Below are 14,253 nucleotides of genomic sequence, written 5' to 3' on the forward strand. Positions count from 1 at the left end.
CTCCTGAGCCCCGGACCTCTCCTCAACCAGACTTTTCTTAGGCATCCCTGAGCCCTCTTCTTGAGTAGGCCCGGACCTTGGATTTCTGTGTCCATCCTTGCTGTACCCAGTTTTAGCAAGAATCCTGTTAAGTAGGTTTAGTGAGAATTCCCTTATCCTTGATCAGGTTCCTCATCTTCCACCCTTAATGTCTCAGTCCTTGGCCTGCCTTTAGCAGGATTCTACCCTTAATACCTAATGAAGTTCCTGTTTGTGATTTCCCACCCACTGACCCCCTTACTCTTACAGTTGGCTACAAAACCAACTGTTGTTGCTATATTGGGGAGTTGAGTTCACTCTCTCTCCCCCATTGCAATTGTCCTGAACAGTATTACTTAACCGTTTACACACATGTATTCTTTTCCTGTTTCCCTCATTTGCATTAGAAATAGAATTCTGCCTTTACAGCCTCAATGCAGAGCAGTGGGTGTTGTGTGAGATACAGTATTGAAGATGAGTCTCACTTCTGTCTGTGATGAAATAGATTGCGAATTGCAAAGAGAATACAGGTAGCAATGTAGGAGCTAAACTTAAATATCCTCTAATTTAGAGTCAATGACTTTGTCCTTTCTACTGTGAATCTGGCTACTTTCTGCTATGCCAGAAAATGATGTACTTAACTGCAGCAAACATGTATCTTTAGTTTATCTTCCACCCACACAAACCTCTGGGACAGCACATGTTATCAGGAGTTTTCCCCTCACGTTTTTACTCTCTTAAGATGACTGTGGCTGGAAGGGTCATGTCCTGAGGAATCTTATTACTTAGATATTATTGATTTTTGCAGAGTGGGGCATCTGACATATGCACACCAGTGCCTCTTCTCTTGACATTTTTGCTCTTTGTATCAACAGTGAACTTGTTGTTTCTCTCTGTATATCTGGACAATAAAATCGAATTCCTCATACTCAAAAATGGTCAGGTCACATTCAGGTCATGTGGGCACAAAATAATAGAAACTTACACTGAGACCTAGAAAACGAAACATTCAAGCAGAAAACTGCAGAGATGTAGGGACTTCTGTTTGATTCCGCAATTCCAGCTATTCCTGAAAAAGGTGGAGCTCAATTCTTACACTGGATTCATTGAAAAAGCACAGTGTTTTCTGTTTCCCTTTTGCTTGAATTCCTTGTCATGTCTAATGTTGCCTGCAACTCAGGGTTTGGAATAATCCAATAGGAGCTCTGATTGTGGACACAATCTAACGTTCTAATAACCAAGTGATGTGTTCAACCTGATATAGATAATAAACTCCAAGATCTTCAAAAACCAAAATGAAGACTTGTTTTTCATCTTACACTGAAGATACTACATTATTTTTATTCATGGAAGGGGTCTCAGCGCTATTTCGATGAATACAGTCCCAATTCCCATTTGAAAAATAAGAAAACTGAGGCTCATAGAAGTTATGTCATCTTTCTGCTGAAAAACAGCTAGTAAAAAGTTGGTTAATCACTGTTTGAATGCAGACACTTGGAGCTCTGAAAGGAGAACATTTATGCAGGAACATGCAAGATCATGGACCTTGGGGCCATGCCATGCTGCTATACCAAAATTGAAGTAGTTAAAAATATGGATACTCCATGGGTTCATCGGGGAACCTTGCAAGATGCCAAAGACTTGGATAAGCTGACAAAACTAGAACAGGTGTTTTAAATTTGGGGCGGGGGCATTACAACCTTTAAAATATCTTTTATAAAAATTCGACTTCCAAAATCTGAGAGTACTTGTCAGAAACAGTATTTTTTAAAACTCGGAATACAGGTTAAAAGCCAGGCTCCTTAATTCTGTATTTAAGGCTGTCCATGATATCGACCATACAGATGTTAGTAGCTTCATGTCTTGACCACACCTGACTCCCAACCCTGACTCCAAGCTGTGCCAGCTCTGCTCTCCCTGTGCAGTCTTCTGGGTTGTCCTCTGTCTTGGTTCATTGGTAGAATAGTCACAAACTTTGTTCCATACCTTAATCTTTTTAAGTTAACAGTGGATCCTAGAGGCCACTCTGCAGTGGTGTGGCAGTATTCCTTATTCTTGTTGTAAGTTGGGTACTGTTCCAGGATATTGTCGGTGGGAATTTTGGTTTTTTTTTGCTATTACAAATAAGGAACATTTGAATAGTTTTGTAAATCTACCTTTTTCGTGGTTTTGCTTGTATACTTTTTTCATTGGAGAAGGGGGAATTCTGCATGAAAATGTAAATATAAGTGTTAGAATGTGAGAATTTGCAAACTTATCCTACACAGACTTGTGTTATTTTCCTTCTAACCACCAACATATGAGTATACCTGTCTACCCAGGGTCTCTCCACTAGAGTGATTTGAATAATTTGAATGCTAGCTGTGTGGTAGGAAGGAGCCTCCCCACCGCTCTCAACACCAAAGATGTCCATGTCTTAATCTCAAAATCTGTGCATTTGTTACTTTTCATGGCAAAAATAACTTTGCCAATGTGATTAAAGGATCTTCAAACAGGGAGAACACCATGGACTATTCAGGTGAAGGCACTGTAATCACACGGGTCATTATAAGAGGGAGGCTGAAGTGTAAGAAGCAAAGGAGACCTGATGACAAGAGAGACGCAGCCTTGTGACAAGAAATGAGGGCAGCCTATAGAACAGGAGTCCCCAACCCCTGGGCCGCAGACCGGCACCAGTCTGTGACCTGTTAGAAACCAGGCCACACAGAAGGAGTTGAGCAGTGAGCGAACGTCACCGCCTGAGCTCTGCTGCCTGTGAGATCAGTGGCAGCATATTCTCACCGGAGCGTGAACCCTATTGTGAACTACGCATGTGAGGGATCTAGGTTGCACGCTTCTTATGAGAATCTAACTAATGCTTGATGACCTGAAGTGGAACAGTTTCACCCTGAAACCATTGCCCCACCCATCTTCCAGAAAACCCATCCCTGGTTCCAAAAAGGTTGAGGACCACTGCTCTTGAAGCCAGCAAAGGCAAGAAGTAGATTCTCCCCTGGAGCCTCAGGAATGGCAGGCAGCTAGTCCCAGACATTAATTTTAGCTCATAAAGTATATTTTGGAATTCTGAACTACACAACGTAAGATAATTTTTTTTGTTTTGTTTTGCTTTAACTGCTATGTTTGTGGTAATTTGTTACAGCAGAGATAAAAAAATGAATACACTTCTCAGTATGATAGGTAAGAAATGGTATCTCAGTGTAGTGTGAATTACACTTCTCTTATTTTGAATGTCATAAGTTATCTTTTTTAATGTTCATAGTACTTAGAATAATTTGGATGGACAAAGCACGTTGACAGAGCTTCTGTTGCTAACTGGAGGTATCGGATATTTAACAACACTTAGAAGTTTGGATGGCAACATTCGTTTAAACTGTGAGACAGTAATACCTGCTGAGGTGCAGAAACTTCACTACCCCTTCAAGAATCCTTTTTTTTTTTGAGACAGAGTTTCGCTTTTGCTGCCCAGGCTGGAGTTCAGTGGCGTGATCTCGGCTCACCACAACCTCTGCCTCCCGGATTCAGGCGATTCTCCTGCCTCAGCCTCCCATAGCTGGGTTTACAGGCATGAGCCACCAACGCCCTGCTAATTTTGTATTTTTAGTAGAGACAGGGTTTCTCCATGTTGGTCAGGCTGGTCTCGAACTCCCGACCTCAGGTGATCCTCCTGCCTTGGCCTCCCAAAGTGCTGGGATTACAGGCGTGAGCCACCGCACCTGGAAGAATCCATTGTTTTTTTTTTTGAGACAGGGTCTTGCTGTATTGCCCAGGCTGGAGTGCAGTGGTGTGACTATGGTTCACTGCAGCCTTGAATTCCTGGGCTCTAGCAATCCTCCCACTTCAGCCACCTGAGTAGCTGGGATTGCAGGCATGGGCCAGCATGTCCAGCTAATTTTTTTGATTTTTAGAAGAGACGAGGTCTTGCCATTTTGCCCAGGCCAGTCTCAAACTCCTGAGCTCAAGCAGTCCTCCCAGCTCAACCTCCCGAAGTGCTAGGATTACAGGTGTGAGCCACTGCACCTGGCCAAGAACCCATATTTAGAGTCAGACTCACCGTATCCTTGAAGAAACCATTCCAAATATTATTTAAATGACTCCGTATTTTTGACTATCCTCATTATTCTCCAGAAATAATAACCAAAAGTAACTACATCTCTGGGATTTCTCACTAGGTAAACAATCTTAAATGAAAAAAAGAGATAATAAGAATAAATGTATCCATTCTTCTTGCTTCAAGATTCTTGCAAAAGGCAAAAAACATCAAACTCCTATTAAAGTTTTGGCTATAGCTTGTCCTTCTTTAATTCATTCATTTAACAAAATGTATTGAGAACCCACTATGTGCTTGACATCTACTTAGACACTGTAGAAGGAACAGAGGATAAGATACGGGTCATTTCTGCCCTGAAGAACATTATAAGGCAGGGAAGAGGCTAACTAATGTTTGGACCATCAAATGATGTTATTACACTTGGGCACCACTGTTTAAGAATCCCTGGGCTGTAAATCAGGAACTGTGAGTTTGTTGGGATTCTGCCAGAGACTCCGACTCAGTGCTACTCCAGGAAATTTTATCTTTCAGACCTCTCTTTCTTTTTGTAGGAATTCCTACTCTATCCCATATAAGCACATCTCAGGGACTAAGCAAGTAGATGTTAGCAGTCAACCATATGTAAGATTCTTTTATAAAATTCAACATGATGGCGTGAATAAACTCACTATGCTGCCACTGGTTGTGAAACCTGAAGAGATTAAACAAACTTTGCATTTTCTCAAAACAAACAAAAAAGAGTTTGTTTGAATTAATAAAGCTGACCCCAAGCTAGGATAAGTTGGATCCAGTGTCATACAAGGCCATTTCCAATTCTAAACAAATAACGACCATATGGAGCCTGTGGGGAAAACTGGTCAACTCTCACCTGAAGTTCCAAAAGTTGAGAATATCATATTCTGTCCTAGAAATTATTTTGTAATCCAAATTCACCAGGTCACCAACGCTGTTGTTAAATTTAATATTCTTCAGAAAGGAGTTAAGCTTAAAAATAGTGCACTGTTACAGGATGGAAAGAGTTCTGAATTTGGAAAGAAGAAACTTGAATAAGAGTAATACCTCTGAAACTTATTAGATATGTGGCTTTGGAAAAAGTCCCTTATTGTTTAAATCTTCAACTGTAAAGTTAGTTATTCAATTTTATTTTTACAAGAATTACGTGAGATAATACCTTTGATGGCCCATGAACAAAAATGTGGTATATATAAAGTAAAAATTAGATAAAGAAAACATTATATATGTAATGGAATGATAATTTAATATAAAGCATGATAATGGAAATATCCCTTACTTCCTTGGTGGGATGAATGAGGACAGAAGAATCAAAATAATCTCTTGTTACTGGTTGAATTTTGTCTGCCCCAAATTTTGAATGTTGAAGTCCTAACTCCCAGTACCTCAGAATGTGACTGTATTTGGAGACAGGATTTTTACAGAGTTAATTAAGTTAAAATGAGGTCGTTAGGGTGGGTCCCAATGCAATCTGACTAGTCTCGCCATGTCTCCATGGGTTTTCTCTGGGTACTCCAGATTCCTCCCACATCCCAAAGATGTGCACAATAAGTTAACTGGTATGTCTAAGTTGTCCCAGTCTGAGTGAGTGTGGGTGTGTAGTAGGCTACACCATCTAGGTTTGTGTAAGTACACTCTATGATGTTTGCACAACAAGGTTCTTAGGAAATTGCCTAAGAACCCATTTCTCAGTATGTATCTTCATCCTTTAGCAATGTAGACTGTATTTCCATACTGTAAATAGTCCCCTTGTGGTGGATTTCTTTTTTATTATTTTATTTTTATTATACTTTAAGTTTTAGGGTTCATGTGCACAATGTGCAAGTTAGTTACATATGTATACATGTGCCATGCTGGTGTGCTGTACCCATTAACTCATCATTTAGCATTAGGTATATCTCCTAATGCTATCCCTCCCCCCTCCCCCAACCCTGCAACAGTCCCCAGAGTGTGATGTTCCCCTTCCTGTGTCCTTGTGTTCTCATTGTTGAAGTCCCACCTATGAGTGAGAACATGCGGTGTTTGGTTTTTCGTCCTTGCGATGGTTTACTGAGAATGATGATTTCCAGTTTCATCCGTGTCCCTACAAAGGACATGAGCTCATCATTTTTTATGGCTCCATAGTATTCCATGGTGTATATGTGCCACATTTTCTTAATCCAGTCTATCATTGTTGGACATTTGGGTTGGTTCCAAGTCTTTGCTATTGTGAATAGTGCCGCAATAAACATACGTGTGCATGTGTCTTTATAGCAGCATGATTTATAGTCCTTTGGGTATATACCCAGTAATGGGATGGCTGGGTCAAATGGTATTTCTAGTTCTAGATCCCTGAGGAATCGCCACACTGACTTCCACAATGGTTGAACTAGTTTACAGTCCCACCAACAGTGTAAAAGTCTTCCTATTTCTCCACATCCTCTCCAGCACCCGTTGTTTCCTGACTTTTTAATGATTGCCATTCTAACTGGTGTGAGATGGTATCTCATTGTGGTTTTGATTTGCATTTCTCTGATGGCCAGTGATGATGAGCATTTTTTCATGTGTTTTTTGGCTGCATAAATGTCTTCTTTTGAGAAGTGTCTGTTCATTGTCCTTTGCCCACTTTTTGATGGGGTTGTTTGTTTTTTTCTTGTAAATTTGTTTGAGTTCATTGTAGATTCTGGATATTAGCCCTTTGTCAGATGAGTAGGTTGTGAAAATTTTCTCCCATTTTGTAGGTTGCCTGTTCACTCTGATGGTAGTTTCTTTTGCTGTGCAGAAGCTCTTGAGTTTAATTAGATCCCATTTGTCAATTTTGGCTTTTGTTGCCATTGCTTTTGGTGTTTTAGACATGAAGTCCTTGCCCATGCCTATGTCCTGAATGGTAATGCCTAGGTTTTCTTCTAGGGTTTTTATGGTTTTAGGTCTAACGTTTAAGTCTTTAATCCATCTTGAATTAATTTTTGTATAAGGTGTAAGGAAGGGATCCAGTTTCAGCTTTCTACATATGGCTAGCCAGTTTTCCCAGCACCATTTATTAAATAGGGAATCCTTTCCCCATTGCTTGTTTTTCTCAGGTTTGTCAAAGATCAGATAGTTGTAGATATGCGGCGTTATTTCTGAGGGCTCTGTTCTGTTTCATTGATCTGTATCTCTGTTTTGGTACCAGTACCATGCTGTTTTGGTTACTGTAGCCTTGTAGTATAGTTTGAAGTCAGGTAGCGTGATGCCTCCAGCTTTGTTCTTTTGGCTTAGGATTGACTTGGCGATGCGGGCTCTTTTTTGGTTCCATATGAACTTTAAAGTAGTTTTTTCCAATTCTGTGAAGAAAGTCATTGGTAGCTTGATGGGGATGGCATTGAATCTATAAATTACCTTGGGCAGTATGGCCATTTTCACGATATTGATTCTTCCTACCCATGAGCATGGAATGTTCTTCCATTTCTTTGTATCCTCCTTTATTTCATTGAGCAGTGGTTTGTAGTTCTCCTTGAAGAGGGCCTTCACGTCCCTTGTAAGTTGGATTCCTAGGTATTTTATTCTCTTTGATTTCAATCTACCAATATGACATCACTGAATGTGGAGTTAGAAAGAGAGGTACAGTTCATGGCTCACAGTTCCTACAGCCCTTTTAATTTCCTAAATGACTACAGCAATAAAGTATCTTTTGTTAAAATATCTGGCCTTTTGTTCTTGGTTCCTGAAAAAGTTCCAGAACAGCTCCAGAGCCATAAAGGTGAAAGACAGTATTTCAACCACACATGAGTTTATGTTAATGAGGTGATTTTTGGAAACTCACAAGATAATCCCAATATTTGGGGGGAGTGGTGGCTGGTTGCCAGAGGAAACAGCCATGTGCTCAGAGGACTGGAACTCACAGCTCCACCCTCTACTTCTGGGAAAAGAGAGAGGCTGAAAATTAAGTTGATCGCCAGTGGCCAATGATTTAATCAATCACATCTACATAATGAAACCTCCTTGAAAACCAAAAAGGCCTGAGTTCAAGCAGCTTTCAAGAAGGTAGACAAAAACACATCCTTGTGCTGGGAGGGTGGTGCACTCCAACTCCACGGGCACAGAAGTTCTGCACTAGGGATTCTCTCAGACCTTGCCCTACATGTCTCTTCATCTGGCTATTTATTTGTATCCTTTAAAATATCTTTTATAATAAACCAGTAAACATAAATGTTTCCCTGAGTTCTGTGAGCTGCTCTAGCAAACTAATGGAACCCAAGGAACCGGTTGTGGGAGCCCCAATTTATAGCAAATCTCTCAGAAACACAGGTACAACAATCTGGAGTTTGGAATTGGCATGGGAAGTGGGGGGACAGTCTTGTGGGACTGAGCTGTCTAACCTGTAGGATCTGATGTTCTCCAGGTAGCGTCAGAACTGAATTGTAGTAGCGGTCACCTGCCTGGTGTCTGCTGCGGAAGGGTTTTTTTTGAGATGTTAAGACATTATAAGAGACAACAGAAAAAATGTATACGATACAACCTTCTCTGAGTTATATTTCTCCATAGCCCTTTTTACTGTTCATCAGACTGTTTATCTAACTCATGAATTTGTGGCTTGTCTCTCTCCGCTTCAAAGTAAATTACATAATAGGAGGGCAGGGATTTTTTTTGTCTCTGCTGTATCCCCCTGAATTGCTTCCCTTATTTGTCTCACCTTCCAATACTAATTCTACATTTCTCCTAGTCAGGGCTAGTCCCCTAAAACAGGGAGCATTTCCATTTTGTTAAGGGGCGGAACGCGGTTCAAGCCTAGCAGATTGGTTCCAAAAACGTCGCGTTATTCACTGCCTCTGATCAGTGACATTCCCATTTGCAGCTGAAAGAGGTATTAATTTGCCAGAGTCACAACACGGTTGGAGTTCCTCGTCGCTGTTCTTATTCCAAAATAAGCTTAACACAGAAAGATAATCACACTCCCACGGACTGGCACAGAAGGCCGCGCTCTGAATGACATCGCGATCACAGAGGCACAGACAGCGTCACAAAGCCCCACACGTACTCACACCGAAGGCTCAGCCGTCGCGCGTTTCCCTCCCAGGCCCCAGGAACTGGTAACTAGGGTCGCTTCTGGTCTAGGCGAGGAGAGGGGGAGAGCGCAATCTTTGCGCCTGCGCACAGTCCTGCTCTTACCCGCCGGAACCCTGGGCCACGCCCGGCTCGCATAATCACGCACTGCGCAGGCACCGCCCGCTCTGCTCTAAGGTCCCTCTCACTCCCTCAGCAGCCGGAGGACAATCCGCTCAACGCTAGGCCACGCCTTGTCTCTGCCCTTCTTGTCCGACCCCTGGAGAGAGGCTGGCGCCTGCGCGATGGGGGTTCCAGCGTCGACTCACAGAGTCCTTCGGATGAGAGCGTCTGGGTGCCAGACGAGGCCGGGGGTTTGTTTTGGGTGGTTTGGGAGACCGAGCTCGAGGGCTGGGCGAGGAAGGGCAGGCGAGGCGGGCGGCTCCGACGCGGGTCGCGAAGGCCCAGCCGCGTCGTCTGTCCCCAGGACGACTACATTTCCCAGAGGCCAGCGCGGCGCGCGTACTCGAGTCTGCGGGGCGGAGGCCGCGGCTCGGGGCTGCTGGGCGTTCGGGGCGGCTTGGGGCGGCGGGACCACTGGAGTGAGCTGTGGGAGAGATGGGGGTGTGCCTGTGTGTAAAAGATCGGTCAGCGTGTGAGGCTCCATGAGAGGGTGCGGTTTCTGTGTGTGTGTGTGTGTGTATGACCGAGAGTCCAGAGTGTGAGACCAGGGTATATTCGTGTGTGACAGAGCGAGACGGGCCAGTGTGAGAGACCAGTGAGTGTGAGAGAGAGAGGGATGTGCCTGCATTTGAAAGAGAGCGTGTGAAGCTCAGTGAGAGGTTGCGAGGTGTGTGGGTGTGTAAGTGTGTAACAGACCAGGTGTCCAGAGCGTGAGACCAGGATGTATTCGTTTGAGAGAGTGAGATGGGCTGGATGGAGTGTGAGAGACCAGTGAGTGTGAGAGATGGGCGTGTGCCTGTGTGTATGAAAGGCCGGTCGGTCGGTGTGTGTGCGAGAGAGAGAAGAATCACCATGTATGCGAGACTAGACTGCAAGAACAGAGTGTGAGACTGTGGTGTGTTAATGTGTGAAAGGGAGACCAGTGAGTGTGAGAAATGGGTGTTTTGGGTGAAAGACCCGTCAGTGTGTGAGGCCGTGGTATGTGTGTCTGACAGACAGAGAGAGACCAGAGTGTGAGACCAGGGTGTGTTCGTGTGTGTGTGAGAGACAACATAGCGTGAGACCAGTGAGTGAGAGAGAGACAACATAGCGAGAGACCATGTGGCTGTGTGTGAAAGACCAGTCATTATGTGAGGCTCCTTGAGAGGCTGGTGTGTGTGTATGAGAGAGAGAAAGAGACTAAACTGTGAGAGTCCAAAGAGTGAGACTAGGGTATGTTGTTAAGAGTTTGTGAGAGAGAGGGAGACGATCAAAGTATGGGACAAAGTTATGTTTCCTGGCTTGCGACTTCTAAGATCCTTGGAATCTCCAAAGTGTTAAGTGTCTTTTTGCATTCTAATGATTGGTGGGCTGGCAGCCTGTAGGTTGATCATGGTAAGGGCTGGTCACCAGAACAATCTAGGCAGGATTAGAGGGTTGGGATTACCTGCCCCATCCTCAGTCTCCAGGGAAAGGAAAGGGAGCCACAGGTTAAACTGATCGTCAGTGGTCAGTGATTTAACCAGTCATACCTACATTATGAAGCTTCCATAAAAACCCAAAAGGACTGGGTTCATCAAACTTCCAGATAGCTGAACACTGGAGGTTCCTGTAGGATGAGCCTCTTCCTATATAACCTTGTCCTATGCATTTCTTCACCTGCATCCTTTGTAATATCCTTTATTATTACAAATGTGTTTCCCTAAGTTCTGTGAGCTGCCCTAGCAAATTAATTGAATGCAAGGAGGGGGTCATAGGAACCCTGATTTATAGCTAGTCAGAAGCACAAGTAAAACAACCTGGGGTTTGCAACTGGCATTGGAAGTGGGGAGCAATTTTGTAGGGCTGAGCCCTCAACCTGTGGGATCTTATGCTATCTCCAGGTAGATAGTGTCAGAATTGGGTTGCCCTAGAGGTCACCCACCTGGTATTCACTGAAGAATTTATTGCTTGCCTGGTGTGTGTGTGTGTGTGTGTGTGTGTGTAGACCCCCACACATCTGGTCTTAGAACTGTTTTGTGTTGTGTGAGTAGAGTAGGAGAAACAGTTTATTTTTCCTCTTTGTCACCTGAGTGTGTTATCAGGGACTGGATTGTGAGAATCCAGAGTGTGAGACCAGGGTATATCAATGTGTGAGAGAAATAGATGTGCCTGTGTGAAAGATTAACAACTATGAGGCTCCCTGGAGTCTGAGAAAAGATCATGTGTGTGTCTGAGTAAAAGCAAGAGACTAGACTGAGAGTTCAGTGATTGAGAGAGACTGGGGTATGTTGGTGTGAGTGTGTGAGAGACCAATGGGTATGTGAGAGACTAGAGTATGTCTCTGTCTGGCCTGGTAGGTTGTGAGAGGGTGTATCACAGTATGAAAAAGATAGGAGTGAGAGCAACCAGTATGTATTTTGTGTGCGTGAGATAAAGCAGTTGGAATATGAGAGATCAGAGTGTGTTTGTGTATCTGTGTGAGACACTGGAGCATTTGAGTAACTGAGGCCTCTTTGAAAGATACCATTGAATGTGTATGTATGAGAGACCATCATGTTTGTATGTGTGAAAGAGGGAGAGAAAGACTAGTGATGTGGTTGTGTGAGAGACCAAAATGGGTGAGAAAGACACTATGTGAACCATGGTGTGTTATCCAAAAGGCTTTACAAATATAACCTCTGTGAGGCTGTGAAGCATGCACGTGTGAGTGAGACAGAGATAAGGGACAGTGAGCTGTGTGTGTGAGAGAAGTAAGATTGGGGGTATGTGTGAAGGTGTTGGTGAATCTCCATGTGTGCTTATATTCACGTCCTCAGACAATGGAAATGTGACTGTGTATATGTGTTTGTTTTGGGGTGCTTGTGATTGTGTCCTCCGTGTGACCACGAAACCTGTGTTAGTGTCTGTATGTCACCCTGTATACCCGTAATTGTGGCCCTGTGTGACTGCTGTGTATGGAGACTACTTGGAAGATTGATAGGATTGGATTCTTTATGAGTGTGGCTATTTGGAATTGTGTGTTGCCGGGATAGGAAACGTGGAATAGAATTCCTGTCCCCAGTCCAGGGGTTTCAGTAAGAAGCAAAAGCTGGGGTGACTGAAGCTCCTAACTGAAGCAGGAGACACCCTCAGTTCTGTGTGACAGGAGGGTAATCAAGGGGCTGGGACAGTGGTGAGAGTGAAAGTGGCAGAATTGAGTGCTAAAGGTTCCATCGTTTCAGGGTGAGGAAAGTGAAACATTGCCAGGGGGCGGGGCAGGGATGCAGTGGTGGGGATTGAGTGAAGAAGGAGGATAACCCTGGCCTCTGGTGGCATTTGGGAGTCAGATTTTCCTTTTTCTTTTTTTTTTTTTTTCCCCAAAAACCCCATCCATCTGGCCCAGAAAGGAGCCAGATTTTCAAACAGTAGACTTTCTTCTTCTTTTTTTTTTTTTATTATACTTTAAGTTTTAGGGTACATGTGCACAATGTGCAGGTTAGTTACATACGTATACATGTGCCATGCTGGTGTGTTACACCCATTAACTCGTCATTTAGCATTAGGTATATCTCCTAATGCTATCCCTCCCCACTCCCCCGACCCCACAACAGTCCCCAGAGTGTGATGTTCCCCTTCCTGTGTCCTTGTGTTCTCGTTGTTCAATTCCCATCTATGAGTGACAACATGCGGTGTTTGGTTTTTTGTCCTTGCGATAGTTTACTGAGAATGATGATTTCCAGTTTCATCCATGTCCCTAAAATGGACATGAACTCATCATTTTTTATGGCTGCATAGTATTCCATGGTGTATATGTGCCACATTTTCTTAATCCAGTCTATCATTGTTGGACATTTGGGTTGGTTCCAAGTCTTTGCTATTGTGAATAGTGCCGCAATAAACATACGTGTGCATGTGTCTTTATAGCAGCATGATTTATAGTCCTTTGGGTATATACCCAGTAATGGGATGGCTGGGTCAAATGGTATTTCTAGTTCTAGATCCCTGAGGAATCGCCACACTGACTTCCACAATGGTTGAACTAGTTTACAGTCCCACCAACAGTGTAAAAGTCTTCCTATTTCTCCACATCCTCTCCAGCACCCGTTGTTTCCTGACTTTTTAATGATTGCCATTCTAACTGGTGTGAGATGGTATCTCATTGTGGTTTTGATTTGCATTTCTCTGATGGCCAGTGATGATGAGCATTTTTTCATGTGTTTTTTGGCTGCATAAATGTCTTCTTTTGAGAAGTGTCTATTCCTGTCCTTTGCCCACTTTTTGATGGGGTTGTTTGTTTTTTTCTTGTAAATTTGTTTGAGTTCATTGTAGATTCTGGATATTAGCCCTTTGTCAGATGAGTAGGTTGTGAAAATTTTCTCCCATTTTGTAGGTTGCCTGTTCACTCTGATGGTAGTTTCTTTTGCTGTGCAGAAGCTCTTGAGTTTAATTAGATCCCATTTGTCAATTTTGGCTTTTGTTGCCATTGCTTTTGGTGTTTTAGACATGAAGTCCTTGCCCATGCCTATGTCCTGAATGGTAATGCCTAGGTTTTCTTCTAGGATTTTTATGGTTTTAGGTCTAACGTTTAAGTCTTTAATCCATCTTGAATTAATTTTTGTATAAGGTGTAAGGAAGGGATCCAGTTTCAGCTTTCTACATATGGCCAGCCAGTTTTCCCAGCACCATTTATTAAATAGGGAATCCTTTCCCCATTGCTTGTTTTTCTCAGGTTTGTCAAAGATCAGATAGTTGTAGATATGTGGCGTTATTTCTGAGGGCTCTGTTCTGTTCCATTGATCTATGTCTCTGTTTTGGTACCAGTACCATGCTGTTTTGGTTACTGTAGCCTTGTAGTATAGTTTGAAGTCAGGTAGCGTGATGCCTCCAGCTTTGTTCTTTTGGCTTAGGATTGACTTGGCGATGCGGGCTCTTTTTTGGTTCCATATGAACTTTAAAGTAGTTTTTTCCAATTCTGTGAAGAAAGTCATTGGTAGCTTGATGGGGATGGCATTGAATCTATAAATTACCTTGGGCAGTATGGCCATTTTCAC

The 14,253-nt window shown here is 43.1% G+C and overlaps 1 protein-coding gene across 1 annotated transcript in view; it reads left to right on the plus strand.

Moving 5' to 3' along the window:
• The window catches only part of ZNF471 (zinc finger protein 471), a 39,401-nt gene continuing 25,148 nt past the window's right edge, over positions 1-14,253 (plus strand). The window contains exon 1 of the mRNA XM_024237182.3: positions 1-9,126. Within this exon, the coding sequence (XP_024092950.3) occupies positions 9,023-9,126 (104 nt within the window). The 5' untranslated portion in view covers positions 1-9,022. The remainder of the gene's footprint in view (positions 9,127-14,253) is intronic.

The sequence above is a fragment of the Pongo abelii genome, chromosome 20, assembly GCF_028885655.2.
Source record: "Pongo abelii isolate AG06213 chromosome 20, NHGRI_mPonAbe1-v2.0_pri, whole genome shotgun sequence".
NCBI lineage: Eukaryota > Metazoa > Chordata > Mammalia > Primates > Hominidae > Pongo > Pongo abelii.